We start from the raw sequence: 24836 nt of genomic DNA on the forward strand, positions 1-24836 counted from the left end.
CAAAAAGTGAAGCAGAGGGAATATGATGAAGAAAAAGGTGATTTCACGTGAATGGATAGCCTGGTAAAAGGTAAATTATCCAATGAAGGTAAAATCCAAAAATGTAAATCCAATTTATTTATATAAAAAATGTAAATTCAATTTATTATATATATATATATATATATATATATAGTGTAGTTAATAAGTTACTTAGTAAATCTAGGTGAACATTCTTCTGGAGGTTGAAGGGTTAATACGGGCGACACTCAAAACTACAACAGCTGATAACTTAGGACGTCATAATTGACGTGGATTAAATAAATGATTTCATTCGAAATTCCGTGCAGACTTTAACAGAAAGACTCCTGAGTTCGACAAGATATGCATGAAGAAGGTCAGAGGTTACATCGACCGTAGCGTTGTGAAAACATTACTCATCATGAGAACGGTAGTCTGAAGTATCCAAGTAAAACGAATAATCAATCCGCATCTCGCTTTTGACAGTTCAGTTTTACTCACTATCAAATTACGCCACAATATTGCACTTATGTAAGAAGTACTTAAATACTTAATCGGAGGATGTCATGATTATTAAGCTAATAAAAGATAAAGAAATCAACCGAAACCTTTTGTAAGATAACATTAGTTTGTTTACAGCCATTCGCTTGTTTGATGCTTATTTTTAATATTACTCTATCAAAGGTTGATTTCCTTTTCTTTTGTAATCTTTTAGATAAGCTACATTGGTTGGATTTTAACATGTTAACTGTTCAATATTTCGATTACTTGCTGTTGTTGGCGCATCTTTCGTGAAGAAATCATCTTATGTTTCTTTTTTAGATGAAGGTTGATGATTTGTATTATTTGGATGATTCCGAAAATAGTTCTCATCTTGAGTGTTATTTTCAAAACGTTTCGACCGATGTAACCTCCAACCTTCTTCAAGTGTATCTTATGAAACTGGGGATTGAACCTTCAAGCTTCAAAAGAGTTTAACTTAGAACTGAATTTTACCTACTACTTTCACGGATCTACGACGAGTGCGCTATTCCTGCGGATTGAATATAATTACGTTCAAAATTCCGTGCTGACTCTCGAGTTAAACAAGATACACTCGAAGAAGGTCGGTGGTTGAATCGGTCGAAACTTTGCGAGAATAACACGCAAAATAAAATTTTGAATAATCTAAATAATGAAACAAATATTCTATAAACGAGATGGCTCTGATAGTTCTAATACTTCATAGTAGTTTATCTCATAACTCACAAAATTTCCCAAGGTCGAGTTGGATACCATTTAGTGTCACATCCAAAATAATTCAGTAGAGTAGTTGATAAAGTTTGGTAATAGGATAGGAAGAAAGACTTAATGTGGAAATGATTTGGTAATGTTGATTTCTGCGTAGTGTGCTAATGAGGCTGTTTAATGTTATATATAATTTATATAATATATACACACTAATAATTTTTTTTGCCACTATTCCCAAAATCAACACGGAGATGGATTTCAAAGTATTAGTTTTCTTTACAATTAAACGTCTGGTCATTGACAAAAATGTTATGTTACTTGTAAGGAGTTGATTAGCGTGTGGTTCGACGACGAAGAGGTGTCAATATGTCAAATCGCGCTCGCCGCTATGTTTGCTCTTCTCTCTTTTCTGCTTTTTCTTCTTCTCTTATAGTCACAAATCGACATTCCTGGAATTGTAAACATCAAGATATTACATTCTTTCTTTTCTATTTTAAATTTCGTAATTCATAACTTCTTATTTTAAGTTCTTTGTTTTCGTTTTTATTACAATTCTATTCATTTTTATGGAACCAAAACACCCCATCTGGAATTCATCTTGAATGTGTGTGTGTGTGTGTGTGTGTGTGTGTGTGCACACCTCCGCTTTCAAATGTACATTGTCATGTCTCTATTTCCAACGCCAAGAATATCTCGCGTATGGAACATGTTGACACGGACCTGCAAACTCCAAATCAAATATCAGCAAATACTTAATAAATAAACAATTCCCATAAGCAATCTAATTGTACTTATTCGATTCATCATTTTGAATCCTCTCATTATATTCCTCATCTTAAACGGACAATACCTCATACTCGTGACTTTTGGCTGTGATAAACGGTGATTCATTAGTAAAAGAAATGGAAAAATAAAGACAATCACGCATCATCTAAATTAGGATCGTCTATAATCTAATTGTTCTTTTTTTCCGCGTGTTTTTAGGTTGCTCCGATTACTGCCCACCCATGCATCGACAAAGCTGCTCATTATTTCGGACTAAGAGTTATTCATACGCCGACTAAAAACGATCATACAGCGGATGTGGTTGCGATGAAAAAGGTAAGCGGTTCGTCCTTAGACTTTTTCTTTTACTCATCAATTTCCAAAACTTTCAGATCCTCGGCTTAATAAAAGCAATCGGTTGTCATCATAGAAAATAGAACGAATCTAAAATGATTACAAGCGGAAAAATAATTCCTTTGAATCTTCATCTTGTCTTTAATTTTGCCTTCAACCTGGATATTGAAAATCGAGGAAATCGGCAATACTACATATGTCTGTTTGTCAAGGTACGAACGAGCCCGATATAATTTAGAAAATTCACAGTCATTTTGTTTCAGTTTTTCTATTTTCATTAATCTGATTGGTTTTTCTATTTTCATTAATCTGATTGGTTTTTCTATTTTCATTAATCTGATTGGTTTTTCTATTTTTATTAATCTGATTGTTTTTTTCTATTTTCATTAATCTGATTGTTTTTTCGATTTTCATTAATTTGATTGGTTTTTCTATTTTCATTAATTTGATTGGTTTTTCTATTTTCATTAATTTGATTGGTGTTTTCTATTTTCATTAATTTGATTGTTTTTTCTATTTTCATTAATCTGATTGTTTTTTCTATTTTCATTAATCTGATTGGTTTTTCTATTTTCATTAATCTGATTGGTTTTTCTATTTTCATTAATCTGATTGGTTTTTCTATTTTTATTAATCTGATTGTTTTTTTCTATTTTCATTAATCTGATTGTTTTTTCTATTTTCATTAATTTGATTGGTTTTTCTATTTTCATTAATTTGATTGGTTTTTCTATTTTCATTAATTTGATTGGTGTTTTCTATTTTCATTAATTTGATTGTTTTTTCTATTTTTATTAATCTGATTGTTTTTTCTATTTTCATTAATCTGATTGGTTTTTCTATTTTCATTAATTTGATTGGTTTTTCTATTTTCATTAATTTGATTGGTGTTTTCTATTTTCATTAATCTGATTGGTTTTTCTATTTTTATTAATCTGATTGTTTTTTTCTATTTTCATTAATCTGATTGGTTTTTCTATTTTAATTAATCTTATTGGTTTTTCTATTTTCATTAATCTGATTGTTGTTTCTATTTTCATTAATCTGATTGTTTTTTTCTATTTTCATTAATCTGATTGTTTTTTCTATTTTCATTAATCTGATTGTTTTTTCTATTTTCATTAATCTGATTGGTTTTTCTATTTTCATTAATCTGATTGGTGTTTTCTATTTTCATTAATCTAATTGTTTTTTCTATTTTCATTAATCTGATTGGTTTTTCTATTTTAATTAATCTTATTGGTTTTTCTATTTTCATTAATCTGATTGGTTTTTCTATTTTCATTAATTTAATTGGTTTTTCTATTTTCATTAATCTGATTGTTTTTTCTATTTTCATTAATCTGATTGGTTTTTCTATTTTCATTAATCTGATTGTTTTTTCTATTTTCATTAATCTGATTGTTTTTTTCTATTTTCATTAATCTGATTGGTTTTTCTATCTTCATTAATATGATTGTTTTTTCTATTTTCATTAATGTGATTGCTTTTTCTATTTTCATTAATTTGATTGGTTTTTCTATTTTCATTGATTTGATTGGTTTTTCTATTTTCATTAATCTGATTGGTTTTTCTATTTTCATTAATCTGATTGGTTTTTCTATTTTCATTGATTTGATTGGTTTTTCTATTTTCATTAATCTGATTGTTTTTTCTATTTTCATTAATCTGATTGGTTTTTCTATTTTCATTAATCTGATTGTTTTTTCTATTTTCATTAATCTGATTGCTTTTTCTATTTTCATTAATTTGATTGCTTTTTCTATTTTCATTAATCTGATTGGTTTTTCTATTTTCATTAATCTGATTGTTGTTTCTATTTTCATTAATCTGATTGGTTTTTCTATTTTCATTAATGTGATTGGTTTTTCTATTTTCATTAATGTGATTGGTTTTTCTATTTTCATTGATTTGATTGTTTTTTCTATTTTCATTAATGTGATTGGTTTTTCTATTTTCATTAATCTGATTGTTTTTCTATTTTCATTAATTTGATTGTTGTTTCTATTTTCATTAATCTGATTGGTGTTTTCTATTTTCATTAATCTGATTGGTGTTTTCTATTTTCATTAATGTGATTGTTGTTTCTATTTTCATTAATCTGATTGGTGTTTTCTATTTTCATTAATGTGATTGTTGTTTCTATTTTCATTAATCTGATTGGTGTTTTCTATTTTCATTAATGTGATTGGTTTTTCTATTTTCATTAATCTGATTGGTTTTTCTATTTTCATTAATCTGATTGGTTTTTCTATTTTCATTAATCTGATTGGTTTTTCTATTTTTATTAATCTGATTGTTTTTTTCTATTTTCATTAATCTGATTGTTTTTTCGATTTTCATTAATTTGATTGGTTTTTCTATTTTCATTAATTTGATTGGTTTTTCTATTTTCATTAATTTGATTGGTGTTTTCTATTTTCATTAATTTGATTGTTTTTTCTATTTTCATTAATCTGATTGTTTTTTCTATTTTCATTAATCTGATTGGTTTTTCTATTTTCATTAATCTGATTGGTTTTTCTATTTTCATTAATCTGATTGGTTTTTCTATTTTTATTAATCTGATTGTTTTTTTCTATTTTCATTAATCTGATTGTTTTTTCTATTTTCATTAATGTGATTGGTTTTTCTATTTTCATTAATTTGATTGGTTTTTCTATTTTCATTAATTTGATTGGTGTTTTCTATTTTCATTAATTTGATTGTTTTTTCTATTTTTATTAATCTGATTGGTTTTTCTATTTTCATTAATCTGATTGGTTTTTCTATTTTCATTAATTTGATTGGTTTTTCTATTTTCATTAATTTGATTGGTGTTTTCTATTTTCATTAATCTGATTGGTTTTTCTATTTTTATTAATCTGATTGTTTTTTTCTATTTTCATTAATCTGATTGGTTTTTCTATTTTAATTAATCTTATTGGTTTTTCTATTTTCATTAATCTGATTGTTGTTTCTATTTTCATTAATCTGATTGTTTTTTTCTATTTTCATTAATCTGATTGTTTTTTCTATTTTCATTAATCTGATTGTTTTTTCTATTTTCATTAATCTGATTGGTTTTTCTATTTTCATTAATCTGATTGGTGTTTTCTATTTTCATTAATCTAATTGTTTTTTCTATTTTCATTAATCTGATTGGTTTTTCTATTTTAATTAATCTGATTGGTTTTTCTATTTTCATTAATCTGATTGGTTTTTCTATTTTCATTAATTTAATTGGTTTTTCTATTTTCATTAATCTGATTGTTTTTTCTATTTTCATTAATCTGATTGGTTTTTCTATTTTCATTAATCTGATTGTTTTTTCTATTTTCATTAATCTGATTGGTTTTTCTATCTTCATTAATATGATTGTTTTTTCTATTTTCATTAATGTGATTGCTTTTTCTATTTTCATTAATTTGATTGGTTTTTCTATTTTCATTGATTTGATTGGTTTTTCTATTTTCATTAATCTGATTGGTTTTTCTATTTTCATTAATCTGATTGGTTTTTCTATTTTCATTGATTTGATTGGTTTTTCTATTTTCATTAATCTGATTGTTTTTTCTATTTTCATTAATCTGATTGGTTTTTCTATTTTCATTAATCTGATTGTTTTTTCTATTTTCATTAATCTGATTGCTTTTTCTATTTTCATTAATTTGATTGCTTTTTCTATTTTCATTAATCTGATTGGTTTTTCTATTTTCATTAATCTGATTGTTGTTTCTATTTTCATTAATCTGATTGGTTTTTCTATTTTCATTAATGTGATTTGTTTTTCTATTTTCATTAATGTGATTGGTTTTTCTATTTTCATTGATTTGATTGTTTTTTCTATTTTCATTAATGTGATTGGTTTTTCTATTTTCATTAATCTGATTGTTTTTCTATTTTCATTAATTTGATTGTTGTTTCTATTTTCATTAATCTGATTGGTGTTTTCTATTTTCATTAATCTGATTGGTGTTTTCTATTTTCATTAATGTGATTGTTGTTTCTATTTTCATTAATCTGATTGGTTTTTCTATTTTCATTAATCTGATTGCTTTTTCTATTTTCATTAATTTGATTGGTTTTTCTATTTTCATTAATGTGATTGGTTTTTCTATTTTCATTAATGTGATTGCTTTTTCTATTTTCATTGATTTGATTGGTGTTTCTATTTTCATTAATCTGATTGTTTTTTCTATTTTCATTAATCTGATTGTTTTTTCTATTTTCATTAATCTGATTGGTGTTTTCTATTTTCATTAATGTGATTGTTGTTTCTATTTTCATTAATCTGATTGGTGTTTTCTATTTTCATTAATGTGATTGTTGTTTCTATTTTCATTAATCTGATTGGTGTTTTCTATTTTCATTAATGTTATTGGTTTTTCTATTTTCATTAATCTGATTGGTTTTTCTATTTTCATTAATCTGATTGGTTTTTCTATTTTCATTAATGTGATTGGTTTTTCTATTTTCATTAATGTGATTGGTTTTTCTATTTTCATTAATCTGATTGGTTTTTCTATTTTCATTAATCTAATTTGTTTTTCTATTTTCATTAATGTGATTGGTTTTTCTATTTTCATTAATCTGATTGCTTTTTCTATTTTCATTAATTTGATTGGTTTTTCTATTTTCATTAATCTGATTGGCAAAAATATGCTATTAAAATTCGCAATTTTTGCATTATCAAATCGGAATATTCAGTGTGGCTTAATCGCCATATATATTTTATAAATTACTATATATATATATATATATATATATATATATATATATATATATATATATATATAATTTTATTTCTCCTATCTCTTCTCTCTAAAAAACAGAAGAAAATAATTCATGTGAGCAGTATTGTCGGGATTATTTCACCAACAAGAAGAGGGGGTTGTAAGAAAAGGTGCAGTAAGAGCTTGCAACAAAATTGTGATGTTGCTTATAAGCAGTCTTTTCTTTCCTTGTAAAGGTAACAATTAACTGGTAACGTTTGCCGAACAACAGTAACGAGGTGATTAGTCTAAGAGACGCCAACCGACTAGCAAACTAGGTAACTAGCTTCTTAACTAATCACTAACCCGTAGTGAGACAACTCATTTTATACATACTAACTCTCAGTGGCGAGAATTCCAACGTGATTTCCAACGAGATTAGAATGTCTATTTAACTTGGTAGGAAATATACACCCAGTTTCTCAGTAACGGCAAAACAGCAGTTCAGTGTCTTTTCTTCCCTCCGACCCACCCCCGGTAAGTCAAATCAATTTCAATTCTTACAGTATATCATCACTACATAAGAGCTAATACTATACTCTTCACGCTCAAAAGGAACAAAGAAAAATCTCATTATAACCACAGAACAGATACTACATTACCAACAATAAAAAGGAGGAAGTGATACCCGAACGTATACTATACTAACCCCAAGAGAATAGGGTGGATAATTTCATGGCAATAGAACATATACTATACTATCCCCTCAAAATGAAGATGTAAAACTTGGTTGGATAACGATAGTTGAACAGACAGAGCATTACATCAGAGAAGGCGTAGTAGCGGACATGATAGGGCGACTGTTTACCTCACTGAGATTACTTTCGGCCAGAAGCTGCGGCCTCCTCTGCTGCCAGTCGTCGCTGGTTCGCTCCACTGCACATGAGTATTGGAGGTTCAGAGGGTGTCTATCTGATGCACAACAAATACTGCACCTAAACTGCACAAGCAAGTTTGGAGCCAAGGTGGAAAGTCCTGTGGTGATGGAATGAGACTACGCCAACACTGAGTGATAAAGCAGCGAGTCTGATCATTACCAGATGGGTTACCATTAGGGAATACCAAGGAGTATGGCGACAACTCTCTGCAAGAACTGCAAAACCTAGCATTGTCATCTCCCCCTGATGAATTGGGTGCTTTAATATTCCCTAGAAACTTCCGCTTTGTATGGAGCTGGCTCAACTTACCTAGAGTTTCGGTTTTCTCTGGCAACATTAGGTAGGGTTTCCTGGAGTTCGATCTGTTGTACTGTACACTTTTTTTTTGCATGAGTAACGAACGAGTACGATTGGTTTTAGACCAAATATTTTTTTATTTTGTTTTAGGATTTAAGAAGGTTTTTTTTTTTTAATTACTCGATTATTCGGGAATCATACCTTGGACAGAGAGAGAGAGCACTTTCACTTCTGTCTACGTTTTTCACGAATATGTGTTTTATAATTAAATTGCATTATATTTTCAATCTTTGCTTGAGATATTGTCCTCCCACGCATTACTATCTCTTTCTTTTCTGATGTAACGTTTTATCTGTTATATTATTTGAATTAATTTTATATTTTAAAAGAAACTAGTAGTGATAAAGAAATAAGCGGTTTCCCTTTTACAAAAACAAATTAAAAACAATGATCTGATGTAGTTTATCAATAAAACATATTCAAGAACAAGTTAATTAATATAATGTAATTTTTTCAAACCAATACGAAAATGTCAGGAAGACTTGAGACTTGAGGTATTCTCTGTGTCGATAGAGAGATGCTCGTAAAACCAAATCAATTTATGATAATCCTCAGTGTGGTGCTTCATAATAGATACAGGCCCTTAATGAAGTTTCGCATGACGCGTACTATCGCCTCATTCCGACTGTTTTTAGACACAAATCTGTTGAGAAAACCGACATATTTTTTTTCGCATGGTTCTTTGCTGATGCTGCTTGTTTTGTGATTTTTTTTTTGTTGTTGCTGTTGTTGAGCATTATTCATGATAGTGATTTTTTTTTTGTTAGCATTCGTTTCCCCAATAGCATTCTATTAAGAATTCTTTCTTAAAGGAAATTAAGTACTTACGAGAGGGATTACATTAAGGTTGCCAACGTTCTTAAGTGAAAGTGTTTCTGTGGCACGAACTGGGTTGAGCAACGTTAACCATTGAGCCATGACCACCTCTCTGCTGATGCTGCTTCATGTCTAGTGTTTGTCGCTGATTCTGTTGCTGACAAGGATGCAAAAGTGTCGGCACGTCGCATCCCATATAAGCGCCTTAACATTTGGACAGGGAAATTCAGTCAGGACCTCACACCGGTTGATGCTATTGATTCGAGGATCGATGGAAGGCCAACGGTGTCAAGTGACTATAAAACGATATCGTTGTGAACGCGATATCTTAGGAATCTTTCGACGCTCCATCTACATAAAATTCACCGATTAAACTGATAGAGTGATTTACAACGGTTATAGAAAGAACCCTGGATATACTATTTTACTAATCCTTGAATTATATAATGTTTATGTAAATAATATTTTCGTAAAAAGATAATAAGGAAACGCTAACTATCTGCCACGTCGCATTTATGAAATAGATATAAATAAACTAAATGAATCTAAAAATATAAACTAAATGAATCGACTGTGATCAAGGATAACCCAAAACTACTGCCTATTTAATGCGACATCCCTTTGGTGTCATGTTAAGTTCTTCGTCAGATTCTACGAACCCTTCTCCGTACTTGAGCAAATTATATGTAATAACTAGGGCTATGGCAATAGAATATTCTTAGCATTATTTTGACTCTCGAGTATATATCCGACACAGACACAGTTAATCAATCCAGAACCATATCACTCTATATAAAAGCATATTAAAAATTAACTGATATATACTCGAGAGTCAAAATAATAATAACGATTATCGCGTCCGGTCTCTTTGATTGAATGAGTTTATTTGTGTGTAACTTCATATCCTAGATGATGATTATTACTATTATTACTATTATTAGTAGTAGTAGTAGTAGTACTACTACTACTACTATTACTACTACTACTATTACTACTACTATTATTATTATTACTATTACTACTACTATTACTACTACTATTATTATTATTATTATTCTACTTCTTCTTCTTCTTCTTCTTCTTCCTCTTCTCGCAGGCCATAACAAAGAGCACTATTCTTCTAGTTGGTTCAGCTCCCCAATTTTGCCATGGGATTGTTGACCCTATTGCGGAACTCTCTTACCTTGCTGTTCAAACTGGATTACCTTTACATGTAGATGCCTGTTTTGGTGGATTCATGCTGCCATGGTATGTATACTTCACGTAAACAAAAACACGCGCACGCGCGCACACACACACACACACACACACACACAAACACACAGAAATATTTAGTTTAAAAAGTAAACTGATATGGAAAAAATTCTCCGGTCTACATATTCTAGATAAACGTAAGTTGTTTATTACTTTCGTTAAATTTGCCCTCATTTCTAAATTCTTAATTAATAGCAGGTGCAAAATTGACTTAACAGGGGAAGGGTACAAAATGGAGAATAAACGAAGCGAAACTGCTCCAACAAAGAAAGTTTAATAGCATTGAACTATGTTTACTTAGTTTTAGTACACTAACATCTCCATTACACCCTCCCCCCCACACATACACAAACACACACACACACACACACGCATAATCTCTCTCTTAACTCGACCCCTCTCTTCCAAATCAAAATTCCAACTCCAATTATTCTTCTCAGCTAACTAGAACCACGTGACCCACACATAATTCCTTCAGTTGATCAGATGCTTCCAGTGACACTTGTCTATATTTAAGCTCAATAATATTTTGGTAACTTTTATGAAAACATCTTCATATTTCATCTAATGTTTATCTTGCTCGATCGAGATGGATAAATGCAGAAATTCACAAACTAGATCGAGAGATATATCGATAATACAAATAGATATATAAATAGAGCGACAGACAGATAAATAACTAATAATTTCTTGCGTTCCCAACAACATAACACACACACACATAAACACACACACACACACACACACACACATATATATATATATATATATATATATATATATATATATATATATATATATATATATATATAACTATTTCCGCAGTCAAGCAACGTCACAGCTTACAAGAGCCATGACAGCATCATGAGCTACGACGCTGTTTGGCTGTGGAAATTATTATATAATCTCACATTTGAAAATTATATGTATATATTATATATATATATATATATATATATATATATATATATATATATATATATATATATATATATACAGGGTGTCTCAATAAAATGTATACACTCTTTAAATTATCTCAACTTGCTACAGGAATACGCTATACAACGTCCCCACTATCATCATGACGTAAGATCATATCTTGGTAGTCACCGGCGAAACAGATAGCTACGACGAAGAGGAAGTACTGAGTACTGTCCATGCTCAGAAGATTGACTCCCCCGCTGGATTTTGAGGGTGGGAATGGGTGGAGGCATGTTAAACACAGCTCCAATGAATGAGTTGAAAGCACCCATTGAAAGAAGGTGTTAACATACCAATTGAACTGATTAGAAACGTTTCGATTCAATCAGTGAGCGTTTTCACCTGTTCATGCACCACAATGGACAATAATTTGAACACTTCGATAATTAGCTGGTTTCTATAGTTTTTTTTGTTTTTTTTTACAGTATATTGATGTATGAAACTTTTCTTTCTTATAATAAATGTTGGTTTCATGGCCATTTAAAGAGTGTATACATTTTATTAGGACACCCTGTATATATATAAAGCTGAACGTCTGTGTGTGTGTCTGATCACGAATAGGCTCCTATATGGTTGACTATTATAGAAAACTGATCACATATAATGATAGAAAATGTATCGAGACACAGGAATTGGTATGTTTGATCTGGCATAATGATGATTCATTAAAATTGTGGAGTCTGCGTACGCGCCTGGTCCACAAAGTATGGAAATAAAAAATTTAGAAATTTAAAAAAAAAGTTTACAAGTGTTTTTGATATAGATGTACATAATAATACTTTGATAAGTATATTTTAACTTAAATAGGGACGGTATAATAAATTGTGGGTCTGCGTTCGCGCCTGGCTTCCATAGAATGGAAATAGGCACAAACTTTAATAAAGACTTTTCATATCTATCTGCGTAAGTATACTTTGATAATTATGTTTCAGTTTAAGAAATATGGTATAATAAAATTATGGGGTGTTCGTTCGCGCCTGATCTCCATAGAATGGAAATATGTCACAAAGTTTAACAAGGTGTTTTAATATAGATTCACAGAATATTGTGATAAGTGTTTCAGTGTGAACAGGTATGGTACAATAAATTATGGGGTTTATCTATTTTCTTTTTACTTTCATCATATTTTGCTTTGGTCTTGATACCCCCAAATTCGAAGCTATCTCTTTACAACCCTCCCTTTTCATAACCTATCATACTTTCATAAATCAGAATCCATTTTCTGTAGGCTGTTTTTGAACCCAGTCAACAACGGGTACTTTTGCTAGTAATATATAATAATATATATATATATATAAATATGTATATATAACATCTATATATATATATATATATATATATATAGATGTTATTTATTTGTGTGTGGACCAATATATTTTAAATCCAACAAATGCAATAGGTAAAACAGGCAACATGAATCTCGGGGTTTGTTAATTTTTATCTATCTATCTATCTATCTATCTATATATATATATATATATATATATATATATATATATATATATATATATATGCATGCATATGTGTGTGTATATATTTGATTTATGTAATTTATTTCTAGATATCTTACCCCTAGGAATGGTACACATCATTTTAAAAAAGATTCGTATTCTTTACTTCGATCGATCACACAGAAAACAGACGTGTTGGTCCTAAAACGATGATATATCGCAAGAGTATACACATGCTCAACGTTTCTCAATATACCTATCTACCTAGACATCTATCTAGATATCTATAACCATCACTAGTACACATTCAATGAATCTCGGGAAGTACCGTGCCTGTTTAACAATGGTCAAAGCAATGGTGTCAATTATGTCGGTTTACTTGCAGATACGCGTAAGTTTGCAGAAGCGTATAACGTCAAGAAGAAGAAAGGTAGTAAAATGATGATATAAAAAAAAAATATTGTTGCTAAGGTATTCGTGTTCCATAATTGTCCGTATGCGTATGATCGATTTCTGTACTCACTGACTCATACGAATGTCTCCTGGTACTAACGGTGTTCAAAACAATACCGTTTTTTTCAAGTAATCTGCTACTTATGAATAAATCTACAATCATAATGATCGCTAATTATTCCCTCAGAACTTCAGGAAGTTTCATTTGATTCTAATGAAGCTTGTCATTTTTTTCTTTTCATTTTCTAATTAGTTATCTTATAAAAAAAAATTGCACAGCAATGTATATTCTTAAGACGCGACTTTAATCTTATGGTTTGGTTATTAAGTTATTGTAGCAAGATTGAATGCGAGTGTGTAAAAAATAATGTTGAAAACGGTATTTTTTACATTAGCCTAGAGTAAGTAGAAAAGTAGAAAATTCCTTTAGAAGTTTGATATTAGAATCAGGATTACGTATCAGCATATGCAGTCAGAGGTGAAACGTAAAGATGAAAAGAAAAAGAGAAATATAGTTCTCGTTTATAGACGAGCTTTTTCGGCACAAACATCTATTTTGAAACCATGGATCAGGTGATGGAAACGTCAACAATAATGGATAACTATATAATGCTGTAAAATAATGAAACATCAAAGAGCATGATGATATTGAAAAAGCATGTTATTGACATTTTTATTTATTCTTTGCATTCTTACGGTTACAGAGGAACATGGATACAGTTGCTATAATACCAACAATAAAAAACGGTTGCTGCTTCATCGCTACTACGACCAGATTTACCACTGGATCTTACTACTCTTGCCATGCTAGCATGGTCAGAAATTCGACGAATGTAACCTCATACATACGGTTGTAAAACAAACCGTGAAAACGATCCGTGATGCTGTACGATGGGATCCTAATGGCTGAGCTATTCTTTCACTTTGGTCCTTACTTCGGCTAGATGTGAAAGCAGAGCGGCCCAATCCGATAAATCGGCTGGTCAAGTAAAACAGAGACGGGGTGTCAATCATGTTAAGAATAATGCGTATTACCAATGCTAAAGAGCAATGTTTTCTTGGAAGAATGCAATGTAACGTAAAATATAAATAATGGCTTTACCTGTAGGATTACATTCTAAAATTTTGTTGCCTATTAAATAAAGATAGTTATGTTGTAAAACAAACTAAATCATACCGAACCTTACTATATAACTAGTTACAATATGTCACTTATTGTCAAAGTGTATCACGGATTGTCTTGCTATGAAAATTAATTTAATTTCCAAATCTGAGTTACGTTTTGCAAAGATGAGAGCCTTATTTAAAATGATAGGTAAAATTGACTGGTAATAGTTATTAATGTCAAAAATTATAAAGCTTAACCTCTGCTTATGTTTAAGACTTGCGAAGCAATTAATTACTGAGTCAGAGTTTTGCCAAAGTGGGAAGCATACTTCTTTCTTTACAGAAGGGATAATTCTATTTAAGATTTTTTTTACTCACTGCAACTATATTAGAACTAGATAATTCTATTTAAGATTTTTTTTACTCACTGCAACTATATGAGAACTAGATGCGCAAATTAATTTAATAGCGGGTGTCATGGAAATTGAGCTCTAAATTATTGATATTCATCGATTATAAAAAAACTTTTAGCATCACTATTGGTATTATCCAAAGTAGTAGGGGTACGACATTGTATGATTTGTTTAACTCCTATATGAGCTTTTTATAAGTGGGGTAATCAAGTTTTTAGTTTCTTGTCTTATCAGCTGGGACAAAATTATGTGATTTGGATTTGACTTTTTAGACATTTTATTTTTCTAGTAATTGGGTTTGGAGTATTTTTGTTTTTTAAATTTGATCCTCCTTATCATAGAGTTTTCAAAGTCATTGACGTGGGGATTGTGACGTAGGTGTCATGTTGTTTTTAATCCGTAAAAATTCGCCACTCTCCTTTTAATCTGCTTCTGCTTCCTGTACGAATTAATCGCGAGTGTATCTTTTAGGGATCTGAGTGTGATAGATCATCCGTAGAAATAGGAGCTTTATTTTTGTTATTGGAGTTCAGACCGTAATGGTGAGCTTTCAATCTTACGTTTTAAAGGAAAGTGTTTAAGGACTGATCGAATTTCTGGATGTATGCCTTTCTAGTGGTGATAATAATCTTTTCAGCAGAAAAAATATTCCTTGTCGAACATGTGCGGGAGGATCGTAAAGCTCAACTAAGAAGAGGTATAAACAAAATCAAAAAGTCAAAATAGGTTTACAAGCCAAAAGCTTCTGTAAACTTAAAGCGAATATAAATATTAATATTTACTACTGCTACTACCATTAATACTACTACTACTACTACCACTAATAATAATAATAATAATAATTATTATTATTATTATTTTTAAGGGCAATCTGTCTGGGCACAATGAAACAACCTTTTTTATAATTTCCATTGGGTTTGTTTTCCTTCCGTTGTATTGTTATGAAATATGCAGAACAGAATAAATCATCTCAAATCGATCGTTATCTAACATTGTAGCTATTTATCTATCTATCGATCTAGCTATCTCTCCAGCTCGATCTATCTATCTATCTAACTGGAAAGGTAGACAACAGATGGATATGATGATGTTTTCATAAAACCTGTCAACATATGACAAAGCTAGATCGTAGACAAATTTACCGGAAGCTCTGGTCAGCTGATAGGATCTACATGTGAGTCACGTGATCAGATGAGCTGGAGTTCAGAAGAGTTGGAATTTCGACGTTAAGCAGAGCGGTTGGGCTTTACGGTTGTCTCTGCTCCCCTTTTGTGAGAGAGTGGCGTATCTCTCAATGTAGACTCTTAAGACCACAAGCAAAGAAACTCACTTTCCATTTTCATCTGCGCGACATCCCGGAAAAAAATTAATATGAAAACCAACCAGCGTTCTTGGAGTGAATGTCTTTCGTCCAACAGGTTCCAGCCCCCTCCAAGAACAAGATGAAGTCAGGATGGACCAGACTCAGTGAGCAGAAAAGATAAAGGTATGTCGACGATACACATAGGACATATACGCGCACGCATATGAACATTAGACGATCACGAAACATAAAACAGGTAATACATACCACACAACAACATAACTTGTGTTCAGAAAGTGAAGAACCACTAATAGATATTAACACATTTATGACACGTCACAAACAAACACGAAACGTATACACCCGTTTACAGTGGTGCTATTCATGTTAGATAACGTAACAGTATTTTGGAAATCAAGTTTTCCGTCATTTCTAAATATTTAACTGGTCATGGAAGCATTCGTGACGCCGGTTCTGCTATTTCTAAGTGAAAAAGTAACTATTCGAAAGAAATCCTCTGTCCTCGCAAACGGGAACTTTTTGCAGACTTGGAATACGCACATTTTGGATTTTTAACTTGGCTGTATGTCTTCTAAAAAGTCTTAAAAGAACATTGATTCTCATGATGATTTCGCCTTGGAAATATCCAAACATCTGGATTTTTAATCTTTAATTTTTTTATTTCCGTTTGTCAGTAATGGATTCTTTCCTCCATTCCATGAATTCTTTGTAGTAAAAAACTTTTTTGTGCATATGACTGGTTTTCATATGATGCAGTTTCAATTCATGTCATTACCACCAAATTCGTGGCTTTCCTATAATATTCATTTGCTAATATCTTTCCTCTGATGAGAAGAACACCTTTCTTTAGAACTCGGCGGATAATGGAAATCTTAATATTTCTTATTTGAGTATCCTGCGTAACAATAAAGTATTGTAAAGTATAATTTATGATCTTTAGTTGTGTTCTTGCCAGGATAATTACCTCAAACACCGCGGTGGAGAAGACAATATAACTACCGGTATACCAACTTTATTCATTTAAATCGTATATATAAGCCCATATATCTGTATAACTAACTGTTAATTTGACTATATGAACATATATCTTATAAATAAACAAATAAATAATTAAAGAATTTGAAAACTAGAAACAAATGAACGGATAAAAAAGCGGTGGATAGAATAAAAAATAAATTAATTAATAAATTAATAAATTAAACTTGTCAATAGGTAAGATGAATTCACCATCAGAAAATAAAAAAAGCAACCATAAAAACCTAAAATTGGGAAGTAGCGATGGTAAGAATATAATATATAACTTCAGATCAAAGCGAAAACTTAGACCAATAAACAACCGCCAAGTTAAAAGAATACTAACACCTTACTGCGACAACTTAACCACACAGAACTGTACTTCCCACTTCCTCTCTCACTCCTACTCTTTTCATTCACTACACCTACAGCTCACATTCACAAAATATACAACCCACTTCCTTTCAGAATGTAAACCACACCCTAATATCTTATAAAAACTAACGTAACTTTGACTTTTCAATATCGATTCTTTTTATGTCTGATGAAGTGTTATCCTTGAATTGAAGTCCACTGAAACATGTAAGCACATACGTAGCCAATAATGTTTGTATAAAAAAACTATATACCAGTCCTGCATTGAGCACTCTTTAATAATCACCTGAATTTTATTGGATTAACATAAAGGAAACTAATCGATATAACCATTTTATATATATATATATATATATGAGGTTTCTAACATTTTTCACTTCTTGGGCTCATGGAAATCTTCTTTTTGGATTATACGTATAACATGGAGAAAGACGACGACAACGATTATTTTACTCATATATTTTTAACCTTAATTATTATGACGTCCATTCGTTAGTTTGAGAGTGGAAAAAAAACAGTATTAAACCCTTCTCTTACAGGGCCCTGTATTATATATTTCATTCATTAACCTCAAGAATTACCTCTAAAAAAATGCTTGGTTTTTCCGAATGGGGAAATTCATTTTAGCATAATCGTGTTAGTAATAGTATTTTCTTAAACTTGTTCTCTTTTCTCTTTCTTTGGATAGGGTAGAAAAACTTGGCTATTCACTTCCAGTTTTTGACTTCCGTCTTCCAGGAGTCACATCCATGTCTGCTGATATTCATAAATACGGCTACGGTGCCAAGGTAAGTTATAGATAAGAAATTCTACAAGTCAACTTGGAAATATTTTCTTTAATTGGAAAAAAACTTGTTATAAAAAAAAATTAAAACTAGTAACTAAATCAATATAATAACTAGTTTAGTAGTATTTGTTGAAATATATACAAAATACATTAGCTTGTAATAACTATAAACTAATCAAATACATTGTTACAGAGGGCAGAGAGGTGACACTCGACCGTATAACTACTAGAGTAGACATAAAGCAAGGAGGTAACGGCAATAGCAAAAAGATGACAAACACGGATTATGGGTAAAGGTAAAATGTACGGCAATGAATATAAGATGAGCAAAACGAACTCATGCTATTTATTTATTTTGAAAATTTTTAAGACGAGTGTTGATAACTTGCATTGTTAGTATCATTCGGACAACGTTTCACGTCTTTAGTGTTATGTTCACAACGCTTTGGCCGATGTAACCTCCAACTTTCTTCAGTGGATTAAATACAGAGTTTCATTTGAAGTTACGTACATTTCGAGTTCGACAGAAAGATGCCAAAGTTCAGCAAAATAGACCTGAAGAAGTTCGTAGGTGGTGTTAGCCTAAACGACGAAAGAATAATACTCAAGATGCGAACAGTAGTCCAAATATTCCAAATAATATAACCTAGTATTTGTTGATTAGAAAAATATTTTGGCTACTGTCTAAATAAAATCATCTATGTTTTTAAAGAGAATGCAATCATATATAGCAAAAAAATAGATTATGAATTTAAAGAACTAACGATTATTTAATTATAACGAATGCAAAACATTCAAAACCATTTGGAAATAAATACATAAATAAAGTTTACTTTACATATGATGGCTTAGACTTTTTTTTATATAATACGGCATTAAAACGGTGGTATTAATTTAATTATAATTTTCACAGTTAAATTAAAATTTATCAAAACGTGTTGATTTTTTATGAGCTAGCAATCCTAAATAGCTGCTTGTATATCTGATTCTAATTTCTATGTCATGTAAACTTATTACTGTCTAAAGTAATATTTTAAATTTTAGAGAACACGAACAAGTACTTTTTTAAAGATTTTCAAATGTTCTCAACTCCCATGCCTATGTTAACAAAGTCCGAACTAATATTCCGTTTTAAACCCTGTATGTCTTGTATGCGTGATTTTAGGACCTTGAATAATGTACACCATATTTCTGATTCTTCTGTCGGTTTCAAGGAAGATGCGTTGTTTTTTGTAAGTTTCGTAGAAAACCTTTTCATAGCGTTTCTTAGACACATTAGAGATGCTTCTCAGTTTTGTTTGCTTTGACAACAGGTTTTCACTGGTACATAGTCTCCGCTGGCAATACCTTGATTGTGTATTAGGGTTATGTATGATTCTGTAGACCTATAGGAACTGTTACAGTGCTGTTTTTGTAGGTGTATCGCATGCATTTTTTGCATCCTCGTTTCAACGTGTTAATTTGTTGTGATATGTTTAATTTGTCTCACAGAACTCTTTGAAGTTCGTGGACGTAAATTGAGTCCCGTCGTCACTTACTGAGCATTCGGCAACTCCAAACCAGGCAAATAATTAATGAGGGAAATTAATGAGTATCTCTTTAGTGGGTCTTTTACATCTAGGCATTTCTGGCCACTTTGTGAAGCTTTCCACCAAAATTAGGTCATACTAATCCTTTAATGGCTCTGCAAAATCTATATAAATTCTACACCAGGGTTGGTCTGTTTTGGCCCGTGCTTTAAGTGATCGGGATGCCGTTCCCATCAAAATAGAACCTGTGATATATTCGCTGTGACCGGTCATCCAATAAGCTTTTCATTCTATATAATTTCTAAAATAAACTTTTGTTACTGTCTCGATATATACACTTGGCAGCGAAACAAAACACAGACAGCTGAGTTATAAAATATTTTGCTTATTCCTAATGATAACCTTTTCGATTTCAGTATGACCGTAGTGGCATCAGTGAAGGTGCGTGACCACAATATCTGACGTCAACAGAGAAATCAGACTTAATAAATATGCTTTTTTACCGTTTACAGAAGGCTCCGGTAGATCTCATGAATTAAATAAAACAATGTTTCGAAATAGCTTTTTAACAAATTTGTTACATATCTGTATATCATAAGAAATAACTAGTGATCTCAGAATTAATGTTAAACGCAAATTCTTTTTGGAGTTCATCTGATTATTTATGCGAATTTAATCTTTATAGTATATACTAGTTCATACCCGTTCCTTGAATGTTGTTGGAGTGGTATCTGGGTATGCCAATTTCCATCTTTACTTAGCTTATACCACTTTCTAGCAAGAACGAAGGTATGTAGTTTGTGTAGAAGTAGATGCGTGTATATGGAAAAATGTAACTTCTGTTTCCTTGCAGCGGTCGCATGCTAGTCGTGTAAAATCCAAATCATGTAAAACATGAATGTAATAGAAAAAGTCCCAAATCAGACTTAGTTATGTAATGTTCTTCAGTGAGTTTAGGATCTTTATACTGCTGAATGATTTTATATTTTAGCCAATCAGATATAGGATCTTATACTTGAACGAATCAAAATTTTTAATCGTACAATATTTTATAAGTAAAAATACATTTAGTTCTCCCTTTTTGGACAATTTGGCACTGTAATCTAATCTGATTACATGGTGCTATTGTTGAATATTTGGATAGTGGAATTTTAGTCAATTTACGCGTAGAAAATGTATTTGAAAAAGGCACACACATGGCTGGAAAAAAATATTGTTTATGGCTGAAGGAAACACAACACGGTCAATTGTGGGAAATAAAATAACTGTTGATCGATTCAATACCACCTGCAAATGTTATAATACCCACAACCGTTGGCTGGAGACGAAAATAGCTCAATGTTGAACGAACACCTTGACGATATGGCTACATTTTCAGCGAAGGAGAAATCCCAGAATGAGCATTTGCATATGGGTATCACAAATCATTATATGAAATAACAATAAATACAAGTCGATAGTCGACTGGTGATTGGGTCTGAGAAAGCACTTAATCAAATGTGATTCCTCCTTCATCACCAACCCCCGACTCGTTCACCGCCACTGACAATAAAGATATATTATCATAATTTATACATCAGTGTTTTTATTTATACTTTTAAGTAAGCTATTTACGTACGAATAAACATTTTTAATTGTATATGGATTCTGTAAAAGTCGGTTGACATGAGATTTTTGTTTAAATCCGTAATCGTTGGACCTTGATATGTAGTGACTCTTAATTTTAAGAAATGAAATAAAAAACCAAGTGACAAATACATATATCAATGGGAAAATCAGTTTTGGCGTCGTAAAAAATAATGATTTCGTAATGTGTACTCTGTCTTTTCCGTTTTGTCAACCGTCGTTTTTTGACTAAACGAATATAATATTTTTCTCTAGGGTTCCAGTTTAATACTCTACCGTAATGAAGATATTCGTCGCTACCAAATATACTCCTACAGTAACTGGCCAGGTGGGTTATACGGTTCTCCAAGTATGGCTGGTTCACGGCCAGGTAAGTATTGGGTACTTCTTCGTTTCTATAGTAACCTTGTTATTTTTGTATTCTGAACATTGATTTACAATCCTGGATATTTGCATTCTGACAATAAATTAGCTCGAGATGCTTCGTCCGTTAATAATTTCTCGTTTTCTACGAGACTCGAGCACTTTTACGTGTATATTTAGTCTGATAAGTCTTGCTCTGATTTTCATTATTTCATTTCTGAATATAAATCACTAATTTTTCAACAATTATACTGCGTGGGAGTTACTATTTTCAAAAATAAAATACATTTTTACTAGGTTATTTCTGTATTGTGTTCACAATTACAAATTGATACCGATATCGAAAAAAGAAAAACTGTTTCAACGGATGTTATTCAATTTGATGGTAAAATGTTACGTTATAAATCTAATGTTGTAAAGTAAATGAAATATTTTTGCTATAAACTAAAATATTGTATCGAATGTTCCTTCAATCTCATACACACTCACATACATTCAGTCTTGCGTTGAAAGTCATTAACATTACTCCATGTCGGAAGTTTTCAGTGAAACTCAGAATTGGTAACGTAAGTACTGAAAGTTGCTTGGATATCTATTTCTAAAAAGTACTACAGTTTCCCTTATAGGGGTGTAAATAATACGCTGCATGGACAATACAGTGAGTTTTCAGACGAAACATTCAAAGCAAACTCATTGCAAATAATATTAACGCGTAAAAAAAAAAAAACTGGGAAATGGAAGTAAATAAAGAAGGAGAAATATTTTAAAAAAAACGTAACAAATTTATTTTTCGCATCATGTTTTTGTCGTGATCATCATAAGTAGACTGCATAAATAAAGCGTTTGTTGCCTCAGAATATTTAACAGTAATCTCTCTTGAAAAGTATAGGAGTTTTCTCTCTTGGAGTTAATTGATCAATGGGAGAATGCACCCTTCTATTTTTAGAAACTAAAAATATGTCGTATTCTACCCAGGTGAGGATTTATAAACCGGGTATATATACCTTTCCTAACTGGTTTTCAAGTCCAATATAAATGGTCAGACTGGCCTGCCATTTTTGCGTGGCATTCACAACACGAGAGTATTTCCCATCAAATCCCTCTTCTAGTTTCAGCACCAGGCTCATAATCACTAACAAGAGAGTAAGTCAAGTTTACTTGCATATTATTCATCGTATATTCTTATCTACTTGTCTACCTCTGTGTTTTCATATTTTAACTCTCACCTTGGGTGCACTCAATATCGCATCGCATAAAAAATGGCGAGCATCTGTTTGAAAAAAAAAGCACACAAAAATACATGGTTCTGACAGAAACAAAAAAAATGGAATATCAAATATTTAAATTCTTCGTGTTGATATTTTTACTACTATCCATTCATTTTCATCTGTTTATTGCAGGTGGAAATATTGCTGCCTCTTGGGTGGCTATGAGAGCCCTGGGAGAGGAAGGTTATTTACTGAAAGCGAAACAACTGATGCAAACTACAGAAAAACTGAAGAAAGGAATAAGTGAAGTAGAGGTAAGACTATTAATAAACTATAATGAAGGTAATATGTTTTCTATCTGGCATTTCTTTGTTTCATTTCTCCACATATCTTCAGAATCCCATGATCACAAAAATCACAAGAAAAGAGGATGCGTCTGTTTCTTCTTCATAAAAGTCATATAATCAAGAACAGTTTGTTTTGATTCCACTACCAGCTTCTCACCACATCAAGGTTAGACATGGTTAGTTTAATATGAGAGTTGGATTGAGGGCACACTCTAGTAGGCTGGAAAAGTATCTGAAAACGTGCAGAGTCTGGTAATAAACGAACCCAGTGGCGTGCAAAAGAAGGTGACAAGGGGTCGGTAGCCCCAGTCAGCCAGACGAGGAGGAGCATCCAATCATATTTAAACCACCTTCATTCATATCATTATATTTCTTAATACTATGACATATCCTTGAGTCTAGCACCGGGCTCCCAAACACCAACAAGGGAGTAAGTCAAGGTTTCTTGCACATTATTTATCTTATATCCTTTTCTATTTGTCTACCTCTGTGTTTTCATATTTCAATTCTCACCTTGGGTGCACTTAATATTGCATAATATACAAAATGGTCGCCGCCTGTTTTAAAAGTCCGGGTATCACCAAACCTATACATGACAATGAAGCAAACTCCTCCAGAAAAAAAGAAGTAATACTTGGGAGAGTGCACCTCTTAAGACTCGGTTGAACCACACTGCATCCCAGCAAAGATTACGTTTATCTCCTTCCCATGGCAGGAATGTTTCACACAATGTCGAGAAAGTGGGTTTTGAAAAACCAACATCCAAAGGAATAGCACCCTGGCCTACAAAGCATGTCTGAGTAGCGCCATCGGCATTCCCCGGTGTGGGCACCCAAAGCGATTATCAATAAACTACTTTGTTTTCTAAAGCATAAGAAGGAAAAGCGTTCGAGAGTGGACTTCCTAGAACTGCACAGATTGAGAAACATACCTTAGCCAACAGGGAACAAGTCATCTCAACAATGACCGAGAGCAAAACCCTATGGTTTGGCGAATAACAGTTGGGATGATAAAATCAGTTCTGGCACTTTATATTCTTGTAGAAAATTGTGACACTCTGCAGAACACCTCTAAGACAAGAAAAGACCAGAGCTCCAATCCATGGTTCCCCCCTCGCCAATCTTTTACAAAAAAACACTCGTCTAGCCAAAATCACTATCAATAAATTTCCTAACTCTTTATTGTTTCCTAAACCTAACCATTGATTCCATGAACAAAGTTTCTTTCCATGAACTGCTCGTCTATGGAACTCTGTTCCGCTGGTCTGCTTTCCAGCTGACTACAATATCATTATCTTCAAGTCCAACGTAAACAATTTCTTGCTCACCCATCCTCGTAAATGATCTAATTATGCCAAATTCCTTCTCCAAATGATTATTGCGCAACTGTCACAATGACTACAATATACACATTAACCATTATCCTCGAGTGGCCTGTGAGTTTCGATATG

At 31.6% G+C, this 24836-nt stretch overlaps 1 protein-coding gene across 1 annotated transcript in view; it reads left to right on the forward strand.

Moving 5' to 3' along the window:
- LOC145295931 (sphingosine-1-phosphate lyase-like) overlaps window positions 1–24836 on the forward strand; it is a 74435-nt gene that overhangs the window by 31008 nt on the left and 18591 nt on the right. The window contains exons 5-9 of the mRNA XM_080141814.1: window positions 2215–2331; window positions 10251–10402; window positions 18215–18314; window positions 21724–21838; window positions 23232–23353. Of these exons, the coding sequence (XP_079997940.1) occupies window positions 2215–2331; window positions 10251–10402; window positions 18215–18314; window positions 21724–21838; window positions 23232–23353 (606 nt within the window). The remainder of the gene's footprint in view (window positions 1–2214; window positions 2332–10250; window positions 10403–18214; window positions 18315–21723; window positions 21839–23231; window positions 23354–24836) is intronic.

The sequence above is a fragment of the Euprymna scolopes genome, chromosome 16 (assembly GCF_053919585.1).
Source record: "Euprymna scolopes isolate OS-2025 chromosome 16, ASM5391958v1, whole genome shotgun sequence".
Classification (NCBI taxonomy): Eukaryota; Metazoa; Mollusca; class Cephalopoda; order Sepiida; family Sepiolidae; genus Euprymna; species Euprymna scolopes.